Raw genomic sequence first — 25,305 nt, 5'->3', positions numbered from 1 at the left:
AATGAGAAGAACATCTTTCTTTAGTGTCAGTTCTAGAAGGTGTTGTAAATCTTCATTGTTGTTTAGTCATTTAGTCGCGTCCGACTCTTCGTGACCCCATGGACCAGAGCACGCCAGGCCGTCCTGTCTTCCACTGCCTCCCGGAGCTGGGCCAAATTCATGTTGGTCACTTCGATGACACTATCCAACCATCTAATCCTCTGTCGTCCCCTTCTCCACTTGCCCTCACACTTTCCTAACACCAGGGTCTTTTCCAGGGAGTCCTCTCGTCTCATGAGATGGCCAAAATATTGGAGCTCCACCTGTCCTTCCAGTGAGCACTCAGGCTTGATTTCCTTTAGAATGGATCGGTTTGTTCTCTTTGCAGTCCAGGGGACTCTCAAGAGTCTCCTCCAGCACTACAATTCAAAAGCATCAGTTCTTTGGCGGTCAGCTTTCTTTATGATCCAGCTCTCACTTCCGTACATCACTACAAGAAAAACCATAGCTTTGACTATTCTGACTTTTGTTGGCAAGGTGATGTGTCTGCTTTTTAAGATGCTAGCGAGGTTTGTCATCGCTTTATTTATTTTATTTATTTATTTATTAAATTTTTTACCCCGCCCCTCTAGACAACGTCTACTCGGGGCGGCTAAGAAGAGAAGGCGTCTTTTAATTTCGAGGCTGCTGTCACCATCTGCAGTGATCATGGAGCCCAAGAAAGTAAAATCTGTCACTACCTCCATATCTTCCCCTTCTATTTGCCAGGAGGTGATGGGACCAGTGGCCATGATCTTAGTATTTTTGATGTTGAGCTTCAGACCATAGAAGTCTTCATAGAACTGGTCAATTTCAGTCTCCTCAGCATTAGTGGTTAGTGCATAAACCTGGATTATTGTGATGTTGAAAGGTCTGCCTTGGATTCATATTGAAATCATTCTATCACTTTTGACATTATATCCCATTACAGCTTTTCCCACTCTTGTTGACTATGAGGGCTGTTACAGTAACGTTGACATCACCTGTCCGTCACTGCTGAAGCTGTATGTCATCTGCCAATAGCGTGACGGAAGGTGGGACTTAAGGGGTGGAGCTAATGTATATAAGGGGAGTGAAGGGTGTGAGTGCTTTAGACAGGGATGAGATAGGGACCAGATAGGGTTATGCTAGGAAGGTTAGGGCTTGAAGATATTGTGAAGTAAGAACTGTGCTATCTAGTGAGGGTCTGTGAGAGAGTGTGTGTGAGTCTTACTTACAGTGATTGCCTTATTATTATTTTTATTCAAGTGATTTACTATTCCTTTTGTTCTTTTATTTTAAAATCATACATTAGCCTGAAGTATTATTTGAGGGAATGGTTGGTGGCAGCGTGAATTAAGAGTGAGTGAGTGTGACGTAATAGCCCCTTTGTGACTCATGAGGAGGCTGTTACAAGGGCTACTCCATTTCTTCTACGGCATTCTTGCCCACAATAGTAGATATGATAATCATCTGAATTGAATTCGCCCATTCTTGTCCATTTTAGTTCACTGATGCCCAGGGTGTCGATGTTTATTCTTGCCATCTCCCGTTTGACCACATTCAGCTTCCCAAGGTTCATAGATCTTACATTCCACGTTCCTATGCAGTATTCTTCTTTGCAGCATCAGACTTTCCTTTCCCTTCCAGGCCCGTCCACAGTTGAGCGTCCTTTCGACTTTGGCCCAACCATTAGCTCTGGAGCTACTTGTACTTGTCCTCCGCTCTTCCTCAGTAGCATGTTGGACGCCTTCCGACCTGAGGGGCCCATCTTCTAACATCATATATTTTAGCCTTTTGATTCTGTTCATGGGGCGTTCTTGGCAAAGATACTGGAGTGGCATTGCCAGTTCCTACTCCAGGTGGACTGCGTTTAGTCGGAACTCCCCACTATGACCTGTCTGTCTTGGGTGTCCCTGCACGGCATAGTCCATAGCTTCTCTGAATTACTCAAGTCCCTTTGCCACAATAAGGCAGCAATCCATGAAGAGGTTGTAATATTATACTTTCATATATATCATATATCATATTACAATATATATTATATATTGTAATATTATATCTTCTTTCATCCTTTGTAGGGTTTAAATTATCTTCCTCTTCAGCCATTAACATTTATCTTTATTTATCAAGATTTAAACCATTTCCCCCCTCTTTTTCGCAAGATCCTACCTGGTCACGGTCAAGTGCAAAGTCCTGCACCTTGGAAAAAGAAACCAATTGCACAGTTAAAAGATGGGGGATACATCGCTCAGCAAAAGTACGAGTGAGAGGAATGTTAGAATTGATGTAGATCGCAAGCTAAATGTGAGCCAACAGTGGCTTTTTATTAATCCAGGTTCTTGAAGTCTTCCTTCCCTTTCTCGTTTCAAGGGATCACCATTTTCAATACATTTGTGGACTTGCAATGCCTTTACATTAAGTACTGTACAGTGGAGGAAATAGTCTAATCAAACCCTCAATTCTAATCAAAGTCTCTCCTTGTATTTTTAAGCTGGCTGGATAGCTCTGTGGCTTAAATATCCAGTTGCAGAACCAGAGATTCCCCACTGCGTCTCCGACGAGTAAAGTCAGCCTGTGTGGCCTTTGGGAAACTGCACGGTCCCAGAAGCAAGGAATGGGGAATGACTTTTGAGTATTCTCTACCCAGAAACCCCTGAAAAAAGGGTTGCCATCAGTCAGAATTGACTTGATGGCCGATGACTAATATTATTTCAGATAGTGGTTAATATTAATCAACTATATTTTCCCATCCCTGTCCCTTTGGAAGTATCAGTTCAGGCAAGGGGAGTCCATGCTATTTGCACAATACGGCTAATTTTTCATATGTTGCCTGTAAAGCCTTCAAGAGACATATGCCTTTCAAAGGGGTCAAAGAGAGAGCAAACTCTTTGGTTTGACCTCCAGTTACATTCTGCTCTGTGTGACATTGTCAAGACATCTTCTTTTTTCTCTATCAGGTAACAAATACGATGGCCAGAATTATACAGAGCCGCTTCTTCTGGCCCTGAAAAGAGTCAAGTGTGAAGCTGGGAAGAAAAGCTTGGAAAAACCCATGAACTAGAGGAGAAAGGGCTGTGGAAATAGCTTCAGACAAGTGCCGCTAGTTCAGTTTAAAGAACTCACCCTGGGGAGAAATCATACAAAAACACTGAATGTGAAAAGAGTTTCAGCAGAAGAAGAAATCTGCGTTCACATCGAAGAACTCACACAGGGAAGAAACCATATAAATGCATGGCGTGTCAAAAAAGCTTCAGTGAAAATGGTCAACTTAGGTCACATCAACGTCACAGTGGTGATCTTAGGTTACGTCAAAGGACTCACACTCGGGAGAAACCACATAAATGCATGGAATGTGAAAAAAGCTTTAGTCAGAGTGGTCAGCTTAGGGCACATCAAAGGACCCACACTGGGGAGAAACCACATAAATGCATGGAATGTGGAAAGAGCTTTAGTCAGAGTGGTAATCTTAGGTCACATGAAAGGATCCACACTGGGGAGAAACCACATAAATGCATAGAATGTGGAAAGAGCTTTAGTCACAGTGGTGCCCTTAGGTCACATCAAAGGACCCACACTGGGGAGAAACCACATACATGCATAGAATGTGGAAAGAGCTTTAGTCAGAGTAGTCAGCTTAGGGTACATCAAAGGATCCACACTGGGGAGAAACCACATAAATGCATAGAATGTGGAAAGAGCTTTACTCACAGTGGTGAACTTAGGTTACATCAAAGGATCCACACTGGAGAGAAACCACATAAATGCATCGAATGTGGAAAGAGCTTTAGTCGCAGTGGTCATCTTAGGTCACATCAAAGGACCCACACTGGGGAGAAACCACATAAATGCATGGAATGTGGAAAGAGCTTTAGTCGCAGTGGTCATCTTAGGTCACATCAAAGGACCCACACTGGGGAGAAACCACATAAATGCATAGAATGTGGTAAGAGTTTTAGTTGCAATGGTTCCCTTATATTACATCAAAGGACCCACACTGGGGAGAAACCACATAAATGCATGGAATGTGGAAAGAGCTTTAGTCGCAGTGGTCATCTTAGGTCACATCAAAGGACCCACACTGGGGAGAAACCACATAAATGCATAGAATGTGGAAAGAGTTTTAGTCGGAGTGATGCACTTAGATTACATCAAAGGACCCACACTGGGGAGAAACCACATAAATGCATGGAATGTGGAAAGAGCTTTTGTGAGAGTGGTCAGCTTAGGATACATCAAAGGACCCACACTGGGGAGAAACCACATAAATGCATGGAATGTGGAAAGAGCTTTAGTCGCAGTGATCATCTTAGGTCACATCAAAGGATCCACACTGGGGAGAAACCACATCATTGCATGGAATGTGGAAAGAGCTTTAGACACAGTGATGCCATTAGATTACATCAAAGGACCCACACTGGGGAGAAACCACATAAATGCATAGAATGTGGAAAGAGCTTTACTCACAGTGGTGAATTTAGGTTACATCAAAGGATCCACACTGGAGAGAAACCACATAAATGCATGGAATGTGGAAAGAGCTTTAGTCGCAGTGGTCATCTTAGGTCACATCAAAGGACCCACACTGGGGAGAAACCACATAAATGCATGGAATGTGGAAAGAGCTTTAGTCACAGTGGTAACCTTAGGTTACATCAAAGGACCCACACTGGGGAGAAGCCACATAAATGCATGGAATGTGGAAAGAGCTTTAGTCATAGTGGTGCCCTTAGGGTACATCAAAGGACCCACACTGGGGAGAAACCACATAAATGCATGGAATGCGGAAAGAGCTTTAGTCGCAGTGATGCCCTTAGGTTACATCAAAGGACCCACACTGGGGAGCTATAGGATCTGTCCTTCCAGTGAGCTCTGAGGGTTGATTTTCCTTTAGAATGGATAGGCATGTTCTCCTTGCAGTCCACGGGACTCTCAAGAGCCTCCTCCAGCACCACAATTCAAAAGCATTAATTCTTCAGCGGTCAGCATTCTTAATGGACCAGCTCTCACTTCCATAAAACACTACTGAAAAAAAAATAGTTTGACTATGTGGATTTTTGCTGGCAAGGTGAAGTCTCCTCTTTTTAAGATGATGTCTAGGTTTATCATCGCTTTCTTCCCAAGACGCAGGTGTCTTTTAATTTTGTGGCTGCTGTCACCATCTGCAGTGATCATGGAGCCCATGAAAGAACAATTTGTCACTGCCTCCATGTCATCCCCTTCTATTTGCCAGGAGGTCATGGGACCAGTGGCCATGATCCTAGTTTTTTTGATGTTGAGCTTCAGACTGTTTTTGGCGCTCTCTCGTTTCACCCTCATTAAGAGGTTCTTTTATTTCTCCTCACTTTCTGCCATGAGAGTGGTATCATCTGCATATATGAGGTTGTTGACATTTCTTCCGGCAATATTAATTCTGGATTTGGATTCCTCCAGTCCGGCCTTTCGCATGATGTATTCTGCATATAAGTTTAATAAGCAGGGAGACAATATACAGCCTTGTCGTACTCCTTTCCCAATTTTGAACCAATCAGTGTTTCAATATTCTGTTCTAACTGTTGCTTCCTTTCCCATGTATAGGTTTCTCCGGAGATAGAAAATGTGGTCAGGTGCTCCCCTTTCTTTAAGGACTTGCCAAAGTTTGCTGTGGTCTACACAGTCAAAGGCTTTAGCGTATTCAATGAAGCAGAAGTAGATCCAGTGCAAGTTAGCAATTTGGTCTCTAATTCCTCTGCCACTTTGAAATCCAGCTTGTACTTCATGGTGCTGAAGCCTACCTTGGAGGATTTTGAGCATAATCTTGCAAGTGTGTGAAATGAATGCAATTGTAGGGTAGTTGGAGCATTCTTTGGCACTGCCCTTCTTTGGGATTGGGATGTAGACTGATCTTTTCCAATCATATCGCCACTGCTGAGTGTAGCAACTTAACAGCATCATCTTTTAAGATTGTAAATAACTTGACTGGAATGCCATCACCTCCACTGGCCTTGTTGTAACCCATGCTTTCTAATGCCCACTTCACTCTCCAGGAACCACACTATCTGGGTTGCCCGGGACATGTTGATCTGTCCTTCCAGGGAGCACTCAGGGTTGATTTCCTTTAGAATTGATAGGTTTGTTCTCCTTGCAGTCCAGGGGACTCTCAAGAGCCTCCTCCAGCACCACAGTTGAAAAGCATCAATTCTTTGGCGGTCTGCTTTCTTTATGGTCCAGCTCTCATAGCTTTGACTATTCGGACTTTTGTTGGCAAGGTGATGTCTCTGCTTTTTAAGATGCTGTCATGGTTTGTCATCGCTTTCCTCCCCAGAAGCAGGCCTCTTTTAATTTCGTGGCTGCTGTCTCCATCTGCAGTGATCATGGAGCCCAAGAAAGTAAAATCTGTCACTGCTTCCATATCTTCCCCTTCTATTTGCCGGGAGGTGATGGGACCAGTGGCCATTATCTTAGTTTTTTTGATGTTGAGTTTCAGGCCGTTTTTTGCACTCTCCTGTTTCACCCTCATTACAAGGTTCTTTAATTCCTCCTCACTTTCTGCCATCAGAGTGGTATCATCTGCATATCTGAGATGGTTGATATTTTTTCCGGCAATCTTAATTCCGGCTTGGGATTCCTCCAGTCTAGCCTTCTGCATGATGTATTCTGCATATAAGTTAAATATGCAGGGAAACAATATACAGCCTTGTCGTACTCCTTTCCCAGTTGTTCCGTATCCAGTTCTAACTGTTGCTTCCTGTCCCACATATAGGTTTCTCAGGAGATAGACAAGGTGGTCAGGCACTCCCATTTCTTTAAGGACTTGCCATAGTTTGCTGTGGTCCACACAGTCAAAGGCTTTTGCATAGTCAATGAAGCAGAAGTACATCTTTTTCTGGAACTCTGGCTTTCTCCATAATCCAGCGCATGTTATCAATTTGGTCTTGAGTTCCTCTGCCCCTTCGAAATCCAGCTTGTACATCTGGGAGTTCTCGGTCCACATACTGCTGAAGCCTACCTTCTAGGATTTTGAGCATAACCTTGCTAGCGTGGGAAATGAGTGCAATTGTATGGTAGTTGGAGCATTCTTTGGCACTGCCTTTCTTTGGAATTGGGATGTAGACTGATCTTTTCCAATCCTCCTGCCACTGTTGAGTTTTCCAAACTTGCTGGCATATTGAATGTAGCACCTTAACAGCATCATCTTTTAAGATTTTAAATAGTTCAACTGGAATGTCATCACCTCCACTGGCCTTATTGTTAGCCAGGGTTTCTAAGGCCCACTTGACTTCACTCTCCAGGATGTCTGGCTCAAGTTCAGCAACCACATTGTCTGGGTTGTCCGGGATATCCACCTCTTTCTGATATAATTCCTCTGTGTATTCTTGACACCTCTTCTTGATGTCTTCTGCTTCTGTTAGGTCCCTCCCATTTTTGTCCTTTATCATATTCATCTTTGCACGAAATGTTCCTCTAATATCTCCAATTTTCCTGAACAGATCTCTGGTTTTTCCTTTTCTGTTAATTTCCTCTATTTCTTTGCATTGTTCATTTAAGAAGGCCCTCTTGTCTCTCCTTGCTTTTCTTTGGAAGTCTGCATTCAATTTTCTGTAACTTTCCCTATCTCCCTTGCATTTTGTTTCCCTTCTCTGCTATTTGTAAAGCCTCGTTGGACAGCCACTTTGCTTTCTTGCATTTCCTTTTCTTTGGGATGGTTTTTGTTGCTGCCTCCTGTACAATGTTACGAGCCTCCATCCATAGTTCTTCAGGCACTCTGTCCACCAAATCGAGTTCCTTAAATCTGTTCTTTACTTCCACTGTGTATTCATACGGGATTTGGTTTAGATTATACCTGAGGAGCCCAGTGGATTTTCCTACTCTCCTCAGTTTAAGCTTGAATTTTGCTATGAGAAGCTGATGATCAGAACCACAATCAGCTCCAGGTCTTGTTTTTGCTGACTGTATAGAGCTTCTCCATCTTTGGCTGCAGAGAATATAATCAATCTGATTTCAATATTGCCCATCTGGTGATTTCCATGTATAGAGTCGCCTCTTGTGTTGTTGGAAAAGAGTGTGATGACTAGCTTCTTCTCTTGACAAATCTCTATTAGCCTTTGCCCTGCTTTGTTTTGAACTCTTAAGGCCAAACTTACCTGTTGTTCCTTTTACCTGTTGACGCCCTACTTTAGCATTCCAGTCCCCTATAATAACAAGAACATCTTTCTTTGGTGGCAATTCTAGAAAGTGTTGTAAGTCTTCATAGAATTGGTCAATTTCAGCCTCTTCAGCATCGGTGGTTGGTGCATCAACCTGGATGACTGTGATGTTAAAAGGTCTGCCTTGGATTCGTATTGAAATCATTCTATCATTTTTGAGATTGTATCCCAGTAGAGCTTTCCCCACTATTTTGTTGACAATGAATCACGTTTAGTCAGAACTCTGCACTATGACCTGTCCATCTTGGGTGGCCCTGCATGGCATAGCCCATAGCTTCTCTGAATTACTCAGGCCCCTTCACCAGGACAAGGCAGAAACCCATGAAGGAGTTCTTAGACGAGAACTCCTAGAAATCCAGGTTAGCACACCTGTTACCACCCAATTTCGGTCCCGATTCTCCGGCAGGAATAACAGATAAGATGGTGCATTGGTCGGTCTATATGTAAGCCAATTTATTAAAAACATATAGCTGGACTCCGTTCCTCAAAAGCGGACCGGGAGCCCTCATCATACATTGGTAAAGCATTTTATAAGTTTCTTACAAAGGACAATAAAGCACAGCATCCCCCTGTCACATACAGCACTGATGGTACCTGTCTGTCATGGGGTTGGAGGGAAAGTTCCATCCTATGGGGAGTGGAAGGCGGGACATCAGGGGGGAGGAGCTGTACTGTATATATATTTGGGGGAAGTCCATCGTAGGAGAGCTGACGTGGAGAAGTGGAGTTGGAGTCTGTGGGTCAGACTGGGTACAACTGTTCGTCAGATAGTACATACCTGATAGGTTCAGGTTTCTATCTAGGTAGCCAGAACTGATAGGTTCAGGGTCTGTGCGTTACCTTAAAGTGTTCCGTGGGAGCCAATCTGTTGTATGTGTATGATCGGGACTATACCAAGTTCCAGTATCCTATTTACCTGATCCTTTTATTTACCCTGTTTGTTTTTTCAATGAACCTTGTTCTTTTGTTTATTAAAATCCATTCCTGGTCTGGGTGACTTGGTAGAGCGAATGGTTGGTGGCAGCCTAACTACAGGGTGGGGTACTCCAGTAGGTCTGGGGTTGCTACACCCCCTATTGGTCTCCTGAACCCCATGGGTGCCTGTTGGGTCATCCTATTGGATGTGATAGATGTAAGAAAATATCCAATTTGTCCCCCCCTTTGGACCTGTGGGTTAGTGGCTGCCAAGTTTGTGAATTTGTGTGACCCATTGTGCAGCTTATCTTTAAACATTACAGTCTTTGCCTGAAGCCCTGTGAGTTGGCCTTGAATGGGGGGGGGGTGGTTCTCACAAAGCTGTGTCAGTTTAAAGCTGTATCAGTTTAACAGCAGTGTGATAATGTAGGAATGTTTCTGTGAGCACCAAGGGGGAGGGGTCAGGAATGAGGATACAAAATACATTGACTGTAGAACATGCATATAAAGTACAGATACAAAATGCATATAGAATATTATAGTAAAGAAATAGTAAGAACTCATATTTCAATTACAGGTACAAGGTATGATTACTTGTGTAAAATACTGATTATGAATGTTAAGTACATGTGAATCAAATAGCACGTGTTGTCTTAAACTGTAAAGCCGGTACTTCGTATATGTTATATCAGAACCTCATTCTTGCCCCCTATCACACCTAGCAGTGAAGGCTTATGGGAGTTCAAGAATATTGAGGGATCCAAGGTTAGGAGGAGACAGGAGTGCGAGTGAAGGGTCCCCTCTGCTTTCATTATGACCTGTTAAACTTCTGCCTGTCAGGAAGCCGTTAAAAGGGAACAGAAGCTCCCCTCTCCATGGGGGAGGGGACTCAGAAGGCAAATCATACAATTAAACAGAAAACATGAGGTAAGAACAGCCCTGCCCGAGCCCAAAAAAAAAAAAAGGAAGGGAAAAAGGCTGTCAAATCAGCCTGAGGGGAAGAAGAAGATCCGCCCTTCCCCCTCCCTCAACCTCCCTCCTGAGGGAAAAACGGCAGCAAATCCTGTCAGAGCCCCCTCCAAACTGCGCACGCGCCCTTCTCTGTCACCTAGAAGGGAGAAGGCAAGGCGCCTGCGCAGAGAAAGGCGGTTGCCAGGCGCGCCAATTCGAAATGGACGCCTGAGGAAGAAAGAAAGAAGGGGGGGCTGGGGAGATGAAGTGACGGGGGGGTTAACGTTGCCCCCCCTTTCTGTCTGCTCTTACCTTCGCCTTCCCTGAAGAACAAAAGAGCATAACAGCTGCTCTCTGTCAGAGGCCCCCCCCCTCAGACATCACCCCATAGTCGGGGCGGGGGGTTAAGGGAAGGGCTGGGTGCCTCCCGACCCTTCTCCCTTCGGAGGTTGGCGGGTGGGGTGAGAGCAAGGCTAAAGGGGGGGCTTGGAAGGCTCGGTCGCCCCAGCAACCTATACAATGGGGGGCTCTTAAGAGGAGCCTGCCAATGGGCGCTTATGGGGGGGCTTTCTCACCCCCCTTTCCCCATTCCCTCATATCCATCCCTCTGAAAGCCATAGAGGCAGGTTTCGCAGTCTGCGCGTGGGGTGAGGGGGGTGAGGTTGGAGAGGGACGTGCAAGGCATTGCAAACCTTCCTGGGCGCAGCAAGTGGCGGGGGGGGGCGAAGATACCAAAAACTCTCAGCCTGACCTTCCCCCGGACCCTTCCGTCCTGTTTTTTTTTTTGAGGGGGCGCTTTGCACCCTCCATCTCCTCTTCCCCCAACAAGCGCCCTCGCAGGACGGGGGGAACAGGTGCACGAAAGCCTCTTTCCCCCCCCCCGTCCATTTATGGATCCCCTTCAGACGGTCACCCATGGGTTCAGGACGTGGGGGCGTTAGGGTGTTTGTGTGTGCGCATAGCTTTGCTATGCTGTTGTGGAAGGAGAGCGAGCTAGAGCGGGACACGGCAGTGGGGGGGATTTGGGGGGCTGGCGTTGCACCCGCGCCTTGCAAGGCAGGCGTTTATCCTTGCGCGTCTCTTATTGGCCAAGGATCCGGATTCCGCCCTTAAGGGCAGTGGGAAGGGAAGGTCGCTCTCCATTTCCTCCCCCCACCATCCTGCCTGCCTGCACCCGGTGGGTGTAAAAAAAGGGGGGGAGTCCTTTGGCTCTTGTCTTCTTTGCAAAGGTAAAATCTCAAAGGGGGAGGCGGATCTCTGAAAGAAACTCCATCCTAGCCACCCCTTGGCCGCAGCTTGGAAGGACCTCCAAGTCCGGGGGGGGGAGGGGGGAGAGCTGGATTACGGAGGTGTTGTAGAGTTAGAGAAGGAGGAGTTGCTGCAAAGGGAAGAAGGATTGTGAATGTCTTCTGCATGTCATCTTCCTCTTCTCTCTGTCCAAATTGCCCTTTAGGGACTCTAAAGAAGCGTTCCCGATCCAGTTGCTCTCTCGGCTGCCTGATCCGGCAGAGAGGAGAGCGGATCCATCTCAAGACCAGATCTGGGGATCCACGACAGGAGAGCGGAGAGGTTTGTGGGTTTTTTTCCTCCCTGCCTGGCGTGGGGGCTTCCTTGTGTCCTTCCGAGCAGAAAAGGTCTTTTTTCCCCTTTCTTTCTCTGAGAGGAAGGCAGTGATGAAACAGGCTGAGAAGCTGACGGACTTTCCTTCACGGGATGTTTTTCAGCGGAGGCAAAATGAATCCTCTCAAAAACAGGACCTTGTGGCAAGTTCGGCAAGCTTCCATGCAGAATATTTTTCTCGTGGTTTGGTCCCAGAGGCCCAGTTCTGGACCATCCACTTTACAAAAGGCCCGCTCCTCATTTGCCAGGACAGATCCCCTCCATTTTTGGACTCTTCCCATAGGTCCCTACCAAGTGCTGTTTTTTTGGGGGGGGGGAATTTCTACTCCTCTGTGAGTGCCCCTCAAGGAGGACTGGACAGAGGCAGACCACCTAGCCTGAAGGGAGAGAATAAATTGTGAAAAACGGGCAGCCCTCCCTCCAGGTCGGAGGTTCCTGGGTCGTGACAAAAGGCCAGTGTGAGGAGCTGGCTGGTTCCCTGAGCCTTCCTCCAGCAGCGCCCCTTTCTGCCAAGTGGAGGAAAGCTTGTCCGGCAACCCAAGGAGTTCCCGAGGCCCCTTTTCCACCCTTTCCCCGGGAATGGAGGGCAGGACACGTCCCAACGGGCTCAAGCGACAGGAAGCCGGATTTTGGTTTAAGATCAGGGGAAAACTTCCTAATGGTTTGAGGAGTACGACAACAGAACCTGCGACCTTAGGAGCCCTTTCAAGGGGAAAATTGGACCACCCTCTGTCCGGCCAGCTTTGATTTGGATTCCTTCAGGGAGCAAGAGGTATATGGACGGGATGTCCTCGGAGGCCCCCGTCCAACTTCATTGTTCCAGGATTCTAAGAAACAGAGAGGCAGCCTGCCCTGGATGGATTTTCGCTCTCTCTGAAAACTCAGCTGCGCCACTTGGGGGTCCTCCTGGATTCATCCCTGAGCCTGAATGCCCACGCTTTGGTGGCGACCAGGAGGGCCTCTGCACAAACGGGTGCGCCAGCCGGGCTTGTTCCTGGAGGGGTCGGATGTGGCCACATCTGGTGACGTCTGCCTTAGTTACAACCCAGCTGGATTACTGTCATGCACTCTGGGGAGGGTGTCTTCTGGAAAGTGTTTTCCAAACTTCAGTGGGTTCAAAACCCTTCAGAGCCGTTGACCTTGCAAAAGATCTGCTGGGAGAGGGACGTCTCCTCCACCTCCTGGGGCCGACATGGAGGGTGGGAGCTGGGAAAAGGGCCAAAGGGAAGGAAGGGAGACCATCTCCTCCCTCCCTCCCTCTCGGGGGAACTCTCTCTGCCTTTCTTCTTCCCTCCTGCCCTCCAAGATATTGCCTGCTCCCAAGGGGTCCGTCTTCTTCGGTCACCTCCGAGTCACTTTGGACCCTCCTGCATTTCGAATGTTTGTTTTTAATTATTTCAATTCTTGATTTATGAGCTAATTAAACAAATGACTCAATGAATAATTGAGTAATGAAACGTGGGGGGGGACAGCAGGCACCTTTTCTGGCTGCATCCAGAGCCCCTTCAAGGGTCCGAGGGCCACTAGGAGGCAGGGAGAGAGGGTGCAGAGGTTGCCCCTTTGCAAGACGGTGGGGGTCTGGATGTGGCCCCCTCCCCTCCAACCAACCTACTCTTCCCCCCAACCTCCACCCCTCCTTCCCCCAGCCCCTCTTCCCCCCAGGGACGTTGCAGGTCCTTCCATCCCTTCCCTCTGAAGCTTGGGGGCCAAGGGGGGGCAAGGGAGGGAGTCATTTCCAGCAAACACCCCCAACCTGAATTTAGGTTTATCAGGCAGGCGGGGGGAGGGGGAGAGAAAATAGTGTCTCCTGGGGAGAACTGAGTGGAAATGGAAATCAACCGACCCCCTTTTCTACCCCCAAACAGGCACCCCCAAACCTCCCCCTGATGACTCCCCCCTCCCCCCACTGTGGATTTCCAGGAGTTGCCTCCTTCTGTTATGGTGATGAAATTTAGTCCAAGGGTTGCCAGGAGGGGAGAGGGTGCAGAGGTAACCCCTTTGCAGGAGGGGGGTCTGGATATAACCTTCTCCCCCCACACCCATGCCTAGTACCCCTCCTTCTCCCCCAGCCCCATTTCCCACCCAGGGACGCTGCAGGACCTTCCTTCCCCTCCTTCCCAGGCCGGGGGGGGCAACACTCACCCCCCATGGACTTAGCTTTACCAGGAGGGGCAGGACAGAAATCAAGGGACACTTTTTCTCTCCCCCCCCCTTTTCTGACCCCCACCGTAGGAGGAAGAATTGAGCACAAAGCCCCCCCTTCCCATTAGGCACCGTTGCCGGGGGGGAGTAAGAAGAGTCTCTTGGGCCCGAAAGGCCAGATCGGGACCCCCCTCCCCCACTTCCCCCTGAAACAAGGAAGAGACCCCCCACGAGGACCAAGGCCTGCCCCACCCTGGGGGGAATCTCAGCCCCCTCCCCATACATCCTTCCTCCCACTCCCCCCATATATCCCAACCGTCCACCTCCTTCTGGGTCCTCCACCAGGAAACTCACGAGGAAGCCCACCCCTCGCTCCGCCACGACTACACTCCTGGGAGGACCATAGAGTTGGGTCATGGGGGGGAGAGAAGGAGGGGCAGGCGCGTGGCTTCCGCTTCCAGTTGGAGCTAGAGCGAGGAGCCCCTCCTCCGCCCCCGCAAAGTGAGGGGGTGGTTGTGGTTGTGGCAGGAGGGGGGAAAGGAGGGGGGAGATCTGTGGGGATCGCGGGGGGGTGGGGAGAGTAAGAGAGGGATTATGAATGGGACACCCCCACACACAATACACCCCCCGCAGACCCACAACAACACCCCCACACACACCCACAAAAACCTAGCCTGACGGTCCCTGGCCTTGGTTTCCTTCTTTCTTGACCACCATTTCTACACCGGCTTTTCTCCTGAAGTATCATGAGGGGGCCAACACTCTACTGGGCCAAACCAATTCCCGCTCTGAGAAAGGATGCACAAAAGCCACCCCGAGAACACACTTGAAGCACAAAGCCTCCCCCCAAGACTCCCTGTGTCAGAAGCCCCACCAGGCCTTTCCCTGTGTTTTGTGGAGGGTTTTTTTGTGAGGGGGGACAGTGTCTCCCCATCCACCACAGGCCGCCCCCCTTCCTCGGCCTGCTTTTTGACCGACCAGGAGTGCCTCTCTCTTGCCCGGCTTCAGGGTCAGCTTCGTCCAGTCCCTTCCTGACACCCGGAACAGGTCTAGAACCACAATGGCCTTTTCCTGGAAAGGAGAGGCAAAGGAGAGGCCGAGTGGGGGGTCACGACCCACCCCAAAACTCCGGACAAGCTCGGCCAGCGGTATCATGTAGATGTTCAATAGCATAGGGGACAAAATCGGAGGGATCCCACAGGCCGGTGGCCAGGGTGTGGAGCAGGAGTTCCACCAGGACCACCCACTGGGTCATCCCCTCAAAAGAAGACCGGATCCACCACAAAAGAGAGCCTCCCTTCGTTAGCCTAATTTGACTTTGTTCTGACTCTTTTAATTTGTTGAATTTTAAAGTTGTAAAGTTTTAAATGCTTAATTTGTGAATTCCCCCCCATTAAATTCACCAAAAATTAACGAAGAGTCAGAACAAAGCCAAACTAAGTTTGCACATGATTTAGAAGGTGCTCTAATGAATCCAAGCATGTAAAACAGTTTCTGAGTCTTCGTTAATTTTTTGTGAATTTTTTCCTCCCCCATTAGAAAAAATGGAGCCCAACTTTTGACAGCTCCATTGTTTCCTGTGGGGGAGGAAAAATTCACAAAAATTAACGAAAAGTCAGAAACTGTTTTAAATGCTTTGAATCGTTAGTGCACCTTCTAAATCATGTGCAAACTTAGTTTGGCTTTGTTCTGACTCTTCATTAATTTTTGGTGATTTTTTTCCTCCCCCATAGGAAAGCATGGAGCCCAACTTTTTTTTTTTTTGTATTTTTATTTTTTATAAGGGATAACAAAAAGGAAAAGGGAATTGGGATTGATGAGGAAGAGGGGAGACAATAACATGCTTTCATCCATTCTGTACCTATTGCCATATCAAGATTTTAAATTATTCTATTTACTCTTTTCTGCCTTCTAGATTCAGTTCTCCTTTCAATATGTACTGTTCACAAGCTGCCTGTTGATTCAGTCCACTTGTTAAATACATCCCATCTTTCTGTTGCCTTTTGCAAGGGATAGTCCTTCATAACTTCTGATAAAATGTCCATTTCGGCTATTTCCCGTATCTTTTCAATAAGATCTTCTTGTTTCGGTACCGTTGATCTTTTCCAATTTTTAGCATATAAAATTCTAGCTGCCGTAACTATGTATATAACTATATAATTCTTTGACTTATCTATATTTTCAGGTATCATACTCAATAAAAACAGTTCTGGGGTTAATGGCATGGAGCCCAACTTTTGACAGCTGTCAAAAGTTGGTGGGGGAGAAAAAAAATCAGCAAAAATTAACAAAAAGTCAGATCAAAGCCAAATTAAGTTTGCACCCATTTTAGAAGGTGCACTAATGATTCCAAGCATTTAAAACCGTTTTTGAACTTTTTAAGACACTTTTAAAATTGAAAAACTGACATCGCAAAACCATTGAAATGCATTGAATAGGCTTCAATGCATTCCAATGGGGGGAACATTGTATCGCTTAATGATGTTTCCTATGGGTTTTTTCGCTTAAGTATGGCAATCCGTGCCTTTTGGAATGGATTAACCGGTTTTCAATGCATCTCTATAGGAAAACGCGTTTCGCTTAACGATGTTTTCCCATAGCGTTTTTTAACCAATTAACATCGTTAAGCAAGGCACCTATCCTTAAGTTTCTGTTCAGACTGAAGCTGTTCCCACATTCTTTGCATTTCAAAGGTTTCCCCTTTGTATGAGATCTTGGATGAATAGAAAGATGACTGCTTTTATAAAAGATCCCCCTACATTCCATGTATTTCTATGGCCTCTCCCCTTTTTGACGTCTTTGATATCTACCGGTCAGAACTTCATTAGGATACCTGGCTCGACAGGAAAACTACAGAAATTTACAGACCTCCCAGGCAAGGAGATTCTACAATTCATCAATGCTGATGTGATTGCAGGGAAAGGGTGAATCTCAAAATGAGAATCTGTGGGGGTTTGGTATTCTCAGACATCTGGATATGTGCTGTTTCTCCTGTGGGTTCCTTCCTTTTTCTCCTGCATCTCTGCTGCTCCTAAGATTCATTTACGTGGTGGATCCTTCCTTTCCTCTGAAGGACCTTCTGCTTCCCTCTCTGGAACATCCACCTTAGACACCCCAGGCTCTTTATTTCCAGACTCTCCCATCCCTACATTGGTCCCAACCTTTGAATCTTCACCCGGAACTATCTCTACCCTCCTATCTTCCCGTTCTCCCCATGGAGGTGTCACTTCTCTGATGAGTCATATGTTCTGCCTCCGGGGCTCCATTGGGTTTTGCCCTCCTCTTGTCAGGAAAGGATGGCTGTCCAGTCAGGATGGGTTCAACCCCACTTTCTCCCTCACATAGACAAACAGTGACAAGGTGTTTGACGCTCATCTGGGTATCCCATAGGAAGTCTTTTCATTGTTGCAGTGATTTCAGCCAATTCCAAAACTTGTTGATTCTGTACAAGTTCATTTATTTACATCAATTCTAGATTCCATACTTAAATATACTTAATCCAAAAAAAATATGTAAGGCAGTCTTACGGGTGTGAGGACAAAACTGTTGGAACAGATCTTCAAATCCAAACGTCATACAGTTATGCAAAAACTGCAGGCTTACTCAACATCAGTTCCATCGTCTGTTGTACTTCATGAAACCAAACATCTATGTTTCTCCGTTCCTTTCTAAGAACAGTTTGTGGGAGAGCTCTCCAAATATTTATATCCCTTTGTTCTGCATCAGTCAACAAAACCAAATCTTCCCAAGGCTTGTGTCTCCCAGCCTCTGAGATGCTCAGATGTTAAGGATCTAAGGATTTGGTTGTGATGAGATGGGTTTTTGAGTTAAAATCTTTTAAGGAATTGTAAGAAAGTCCTTCTCCGGCGGGGGGGGGGCACTTGTAGTGAAGGCGGGAAAAAGACACGGAGGCTCGTCAAGGGCTTCATTAACGACTATTTTATTATAAGCAGCTTCCAACTCAAGAGGATCAAACGGATCCTGTAATAAACGATCAGGCAACAAATGATATTTCTTAGGTCGAACAGTAGGAACCGCGCCGTGTTCTCCTAGAAGGGAGCTGGCCCAAATTTCCCCCGGTCTGTCATTTGACGTAAAGGCGCGCTCCTCACCGCACACACCGTGCCGCAGCACGGGTGGCGGGCCCAATCGCCCTCCAAAGGCCTCTTCTGATACTCTGGCCCGGGACGAATCACACGCCGCCTGCCCCCAGGATAATTCAGAGGGAAAACCAACACTTTCCATTCCAAGGGTTCAATACCTCTGCCTCTGATTCCCGCGAGGGACGGATCTGGTAATAGTCCCCCTCCTGTCATCAAGTTAGGAAATCCCGGTGTCGCTTCAGGCTTTTGGTTTTGGTTGAGAATGGGCTCAGTCTGCACCCCTCTATGCCTTGGTCTGTCAGTGCTCAAGTCCGTCCAAGTTCTAAACTCCCGCGCGCCTCTCTCCTCTTTTATCTCCTCCCACATAATTAGATCCTGCTCCTCCCCTCCTTCCTCCACAAGACACACCTCTTCGGCCCTCTCAGCCACCACCTCTGTCTGGTCCAGCTCTATTAGCACCCCTTCCACACATCCTCCTTCCTCTACGTCATCCTTTTTAACGGAGGACGGCACACTCCCTTGATCTCCTTCACAGGAATATGGGTTTTGTAATTAAGAAATGAGCCAGAGAGGTTCCATCTTGTTTCTTTGTATAAAGTATCTTTGCTATGCTGACAGGTTGTTTTCTTGGCGAGCAGAGAGAATGTTATTCTGATAGCCTGAGAAAAGGACTCGGTGTGATTAGATGGGAATTGTTGTGACTCTTTGATAAACTACAGTAACCCAAATAACATCTGGTGTTTATGGGAAAGAAGTCATGTGGTGCGACAGGACTGTTTGCCTAGTAACGAACTCTGATTGGATGACATCGTGGGAAGGTGTGATAAGCCCTTGCCAGTTACTCTTGAAAAAGGAACTTTTTGCCTATGGACATTGTCTTTCAAGACCGACCCTTCAGTCATTCAAGACCGACTCTTCATTCATTCGTGACACATGGGACTAACCTTTACTATACTGGATTACCCTTGGACTTATGGGCTTTTTCCTAAGGACTATGCATAGACTATTTCCTATGGACTGTTACCGATGGAATACTCTTTATGAACTTCTTTTCTTGAAATACTTCATATGGACTATACTCTTGGACTTTTCTAAGGACAATGGGACTTTTACTGAATTTTTCTTTTTAGTACAGGATTTTTGTTCTACAGGATCACTGAGGACTATAGCCTTTTAATAACCTACTTGATACTGGACTGGAACTGTTTTTATTCTTTTTGGCTTTTTGTGTTTTTGTAAGGTTTTTGAACACTTTTCTATTTTTCATGTTTTCTTTGCCTCCCTACATCTTTGTAACTAACCAGCACAATGCTAGTTTATTTGCTTTGGTTTAATTTGGCTTTGATACCTAGTAACATGCTTATTCTTTAATAAATTAAAGATTATAAAACTCAATTGGTTTTCTGAACAGTACACTTGTCTTAGGGTCATCTGAGAGTGCTGCCTCGGCCTAGCTTACTTAGAGTCCTGCCTGTGGTGCAAGATAAGTCTCAGGACTACAAAGGCCACATGGTTTTATTTCAGTAATAGAGAAAGGGCACAAGGGCATCTTATGTGGGCAGACTTGTAAGAGGGAGTGTTGTAGCATGGCTAGCTGAGTTTGGACTCACTCAGCCCACTTTAGCATGTGCAAACTCCTGATTGCTCTCTGTCCAGGCTTACACGTGTGTTTTCGAACCCGTGTTTGCTGACATGGTGGCAGCTGCACGATGGACCGCGTGCTTGTTTTTGTAGTACCTCAGGATGACCAATCTTTGTTCTATTTGGCAGCTTGAGTGACTCTCATCCACAAGCTAAGTTTTCAAGCTAAGTTTTGATTGCAGTGGGACACTGATGCTTTAAGGAGCTAGGTGCATCCCTGAGTGTGAACAGTAGCTTCCTAGGAAATGCTGTTTGCCAGCAATTAGATCTAAAGGCTGTGGTGAGAGGTGTTAAATCTTCAGGCTGTGGTAATGTGTGTTAGAATCTGGGGTGCTCTTTTAAGAAAGAGATTCCCAGTGGGACAAGCAAACTCTTAGGAAACAATTGGATATAATCAATAGGCATGTGCAGGTTGTTACAATGTTGTAGTGAAGTAATTCTAAGATGCATGTCCTTTATTTTTGGAGTGCTTGCATTCAGTGCTGTCTCAGGTCATGCCCAGGATTTTAGGATCTGTTAGGGATGACCCTGTCTGTTTCAGTCTTTGATAGCAACCAGGTGGAGCAGCGTCATTTCATAATCTTAGGATTGCATGAATGACTCTGGCTACCTTGTTCTGGGACTTGCATCCAGCTTGTTTTGGCCCAAGCGTACTCCTATAATCTTAGGATTTGTCGGAGGACCTGGCCCTGTTTGTATCCAGCCTAGATCTGGGTCTCCCACTACGATCTTAGGATCTGTCAGGAGTACCTAGCTGCATCTGGCTTGGCCTAGAGTCATGCCCTATGATCTCAGCATCTGTCGGGATGACCTGGCCCTAGTGGTATCTATCTGCACCCAGCTCAGTCATTGATCATCTCTGTAACTTTAGGGTTCACAGAGTGGTCACAGTTTTCTTTTCATTTTGGACTTTTCAGTATTTTGGTTTTGCAGCTGTCTGTCCTCTCACATATCTTAGGATAACAGAGTGACAGCAGTTGGTCAAAGGTGCAGAGAAGATTTTTTATTTTATTTTGGTTTTGGCAGCTGACTGTCCTCTCACATATCTTAGGATAACAGAGTGACAGCAGTTGGTCAAAGGTGCAGAGAAGATTTTTAATTTTATTTTGGTTTTGGCAGCTGTCTGTCCTCTTTGCCGATCTTAGGATCACAGAGTGACAGCAGTTGGTCGAAGGTGCAGAGAAGATTTTTAATTTTTTAAATTTTCCTTGGAGTTGTGTTTTGTTTTTATTGCTGACCTAGCTTAGGCTAGATTGCCAGCAGAACATGGGGGAGGAAGAACAGTTGGCAGCCGTGGACAGAATCTTGGAAGTGGCTTCGGGATTTTTCAGGCAAGCCAAGCACAAAATTCAGGAAAAAGATTGGCTGATAAAACAGCTTTACCGGGAAAACTTACTTTTAAAATGTCTTCTAAGCACAGAACCTGGCTTGATGCAAAGGTTTTTCCAAGCTCAGCAGGGTCCATTTAAGGATTACTGTAACGGGACACTCCAGACAATTGGGAGCGATCCTGAGATGCAAAATGCTTGTGTGGAAAGAGTTAACAAGGCCCAGTGGAATTCTAATGAGCATTCCAGAGGAGACAGCGATTTATCATCCGTCCAAACAGAGGATTTACAGGCCCCGGAGTCGCATGCAGAGAAGGCAGGAGGGAGAGACGTCACCCCGTCGAGCTATCTCCGTAGATGAATTAGCATCGGACAACGCAACTGAAAACTGCAGCGCACTGGAATGCAGCTGAGCACAACCCTCAGCTCTTCTTCAAAGCCCAGGACAGGTGAGAAGCTCTGAAATAATTCATGATGAGACTATGGGTTTGCCAGAAGAGGGAGAGCAAGGGATTTTCCAAAGCAGTCAAGCAATTGCTGTGACTGAGAGCCCTCACATCAGCTTAGAAGCAATAGCAGTACAAAACAAACAGTTTGCAGACCTCCCGGGGACTAAACAACCAGTAACAGTGGGGTCAGGAGAAGTTCAAGGGGGAGTAAGATACCAGCAGGATGATGTAATGGAGACTCAGCTCAATTCTTTGCTAGGACTTGTGTCAGCAGATCTTGATACATATCAGATCTCAAACAACCCCCCTTCTCTCAGCCCAGAGAGAACGGTGAAATTGGATACTGTGAGATTGGCGGGCATTCCTTGGACTTCCTGGCGATTTAGCAGGGAAGCAATACTCCATAAGGGGGAACTAATTGGAGCAGGAGAGAACACATCAAAGCAGACCGAAGGAGATAAAGTACCTTTACCAGAGACGTTGAGTAATGCTACAGGAGGAGTTAATTGTACAGAGACCTTGCAGCATGTACTTTCACACTGTTTTAATGGTACAAGGGAATGTGATGCTAATTCTGTAAGCTTGGTTCAAGATAAGAAACTGCATTTAAACCTGTCGGGTTGTGAAACTGTTTCTAACACAACCAATGAAGGGGGAAGCGCTAACTTTTTGGGATTACAAAGTACTGATGTTTCTCCAGAGACTGAAATCATATCTGGAAACTTTGGCCCAGTACCACAGTTAATCTTCTCAGAAAGATCTTTAGAAAGAAAAGCAGAGGTTTGGGACCATACTGATTTTCAACAGCCTATTTTCCAAGGAAGTGGGGAGAATGCTGATACTGTTTCTGAGGCTATGCAGAGTACTCCCGAGGGAACTTTGATGCAACAGCGGCCTCTTGTGACCAAACCTGATAGCACAGCTAATTCAGCAATACAGGTTTTCAGGGGTGTGGCATTTCTGGACCAAGACGTTCCCAATATTGTACCTGTGGTAACAGAGGTAGACCAAGAGAATAATGAGCAAGGTGGAGGAAGTGATGAGGAGGTAGATACTGGAATTGAAGACATTGATCAATTTAGCCCAGAACAGGTATTGGAATCTGTGTTAGCTAGTCACCAAAATGTTTTCTCTAATTCACCTGGAGAGTCTAATGTGGTCAAACATTCCATTATAGTTAAAGATGGTTTGACTGCTGTTTCTGTTCCTATGGACCTAGAAGGGACTAAGGGCAATTTAGTGTCTGGAACTGTTGAAAGTCTTATTTCACAAGGAGTGATTGAACCATGTAGAACAGCTGTATTCAATACTATTTCAATGTGTCAAGGCAAACACTGAGACAGAGACTATTCCTACAATCAATGTTGACACGTTAGTAGAAATTGTTGCAAACGCTGAATGCATTTCTGTGGTTGAAATAAAAGGAGGGCTTTATCAGATTTTAATTAAAGAGGAACATCGCCCTTACACGTCATTTACTTGCCCTAAGGGAATTTACCAACTCAGAAAATTAGCACCTGGAATGAAAAATACCTATGTTACTTTTCAGAAATTGGTTGATGAGTTGCTTGGTGACCTATATTACGCCCTTGCCTATGTAGACAACATTGTAATTCACATTGCAAAACTCATGGTAATTCAAACTGCATTTTCAGAACGTGGTTTGAGCGCGATTTTGCTTCAACCAGATGACACTAATTTTTTACACCCCTTAGCTTATGTGGCCAGGACACTGAAGGAGAAAGAGAAAAAGTTTAATTGTAAGGAGGGAAATGCTTATTCGATTTTGTGGTCACTTCACATTTTCAGAATATATTTATGTACAAGGAAAGTGGTCGTTCAGGCCAACAAAAATGCTTTGACATTCTTAGAGAAACAGAGGCATCGAAGTCCAATATTAATGCAGTGGCATTTCAGATTGCAAAAATATGATTTTGATGTTGAACATCTACCTGGAAAGGCCTTGATTGTCAGCAAACACGGGTTCGAAAACACACGTGTAAGCCTGGACAGAGAGCAATCAGGAGTTTGCACATGCTAAAGTGGGCTGAGTGAGTCCAAACTCAGCTAGCCATGCTACAACACTCCCTCTTACAAGTCTGCCCACATAAGATGCCCTTGTGCCCTTTCTCTATTACTGAAATAAAACCATGTGGCCTTTGTAGTCCTGAGACTTATCTTGCACCACAGGCAGGACTCTAAGTAAGCTAGGCCGAGGCAGCACTCTCAGATGACCCTAAGACAAGTGTACTGTTCAGAAAACCAATTGAGTTTTATAATCTTTAATTTATTAAAGAATAAGCATGTTACTAGGTATCAAAGCCAAATTAAACCAAAGCAAATAAACTAGCATTGTGCTGGTTAGTTACAAAGATGTAGGAAGGCAAAGAAAACATGAAAAATAGAAAAGTGTTCAAAAACCTTACAAAAACACAAAAAGCCAAAAAGAATAAAAACAGTTCCAGTCCAGTAATTCATTAGTAAAAACAAAATAATCCAAGTAGGTTATTAAAAGGCTATAGTCCTCAGTGATCCTGTAGAACAAAAATCCTGTACTAAAAAGAAAAATTCAGTAAAAGTCCCATTGTCCTTAGAAAAGTCCAAGAGTATAGTCCATATGAAGTATTTCAAGAAAAGAAGTTCATAAAGAGTATTCCATCGGTAACAGTCCATAGGAAATAGTCCATGCATAGTCCTTAGGAAAAAGCCCATAACTCCAAGGGTAATCCAGTATAGTAAAGGTTAGTCCCATGTGTCACGAATGAATGAAGAGTCGGTCTTGAATGACTGAAAGGTCGGTCTTGAAAGACAATGTCCATAGGCAAAAAGTTCCTTTTTCAAGAGTAACTGGCAAGGGCTTATCGCACCTTCCCACAATGTCATCCAATCAGAGTTCGTTACTAGGCAAACAGTCCTGTCGCACCACATGACTTCTTTCCCATAAACACCAGATGTTATTTGGGTTACTGTAGTTTATCAAAGAGTCACAACAATTCCCATCTAATCACACCGAGTCCTTTTCTCAGGCTATCAGAATAACATTCTCTCTGATCGCCAAGAAAACAACCTGTCAGCATAGCAAAGATACTTTATACAAAGAAACAAGATGGAACCTCTCTGGCTCATTTCTTAATTACAAAACCCATATTTCTTAAAAGATTTTAACTCAGAAACCCATCTCATCACATTGGTCACCTCTGACCCACTGGACTCCAGGGCCCGAAGTGACCAGAGCTTGAAAAAAAAATCACAATTTTGATTCATTCCAACAATACCTGACTATACACTCAGTACAATAGCATAGAAATGCTTAGTTTTTCATAAATAATACAGAATATATATTAATTGGTACCCTCTTTAAAACTCAATTACTATTATTATTTATGAGGGTAAAGCCTTCTAAAACAAATGACAGCTTTTCTCTCTTCACTACGTGCTTTTCTTTCATCAGTTAGCCTTAGAACATCCATATTTTTCTGTTTTTACACTAATTTTGTAAAAGCTTCCATTGCAAAATATATATTTTTCTCATTTTTTCAACACAAGCTTCTACGGCTATTTTGCGATATCTACCTGTTAACTAACAATAGAAATAAAACACATGACAAGTGACACTTCAAAATGCGCTTCATTTTTTTACTCTTTCTTTTGCATTACATCAGCATTTATGTAGTTTCTCCCCAGTGTGAATCCTTTGATGTAACCTAAGGCCACCACTTTGACTAAAGCCCTTTCCACATTCCATGCATTTGTACGGTTTCTCCCCAGTGTGAGTCCTTTCATGTGACCTAAGGCTCCCACTCAGACTAAAACTTTTTCCACATTCCATGCATTTATGTGGTTTCTCCCCAGTGTGAATCCTTTGATGTAACCTAAGGCCACCACTGTAACTAAAGCTCTTTCCACATTCCATGCATTTGTACGGTTTCTCCCCAGTGTGAATCCTTTGATGTATCCTAAGGTGACTACTCTG

At 45.4% G+C, this 25,305-nt stretch overlaps 2 protein-coding genes across 5 annotated transcripts in view; both read left to right on the top strand.

The window, feature by feature from the left end:
• Positions 1 to 25,305, top strand: part of LOC144587191 (uncharacterized) — a 116,139-nt gene that overhangs the window by 30,984 nt on the left and 59,850 nt on the right. For all 4 annotated transcript variants that reach the window (XR_013542396.1, XR_013542394.1, XR_013542395.1 and 1 more), the window contains one exon: positions 2,958 to 4,562. Coding sequence is in view for 1 of the 4 variants with exons in the window: in XM_078386904.1 (XP_078243030.1) it covers positions 3,232 to 4,562 (1,331 nt within the window). In the remaining 3 variants the exon portion in view is untranslated. The remainder of the gene's footprint in view (positions 1 to 2,957; positions 4,563 to 25,305) is intronic.
• Positions 4,848 to 25,305, top strand: part of LOC144587301 (uncharacterized) — a 161,007-nt gene continuing 140,549 nt past the window's right edge. Inside the window, 2 exon segments of the mRNA XM_078387376.1 lie at positions 4,848 to 11,278; positions 11,503 to 11,618. The gene's annotated coding sequence lies outside the window, so the exon portion shown is untranslated.

The sequence above is a fragment of the Pogona vitticeps genome, chromosome 2 (assembly GCF_051106095.1).
Source record: "Pogona vitticeps strain Pit_001003342236 chromosome 2, PviZW2.1, whole genome shotgun sequence".
NCBI classification, from domain to species: domain Eukaryota; kingdom Metazoa; phylum Chordata; class Lepidosauria; order Squamata; family Agamidae; genus Pogona; species Pogona vitticeps.
The sequence above is the reverse complement of the archived record's forward strand: the minus strand, read 5'-3'. Positions and strand labels throughout refer to the sequence as shown.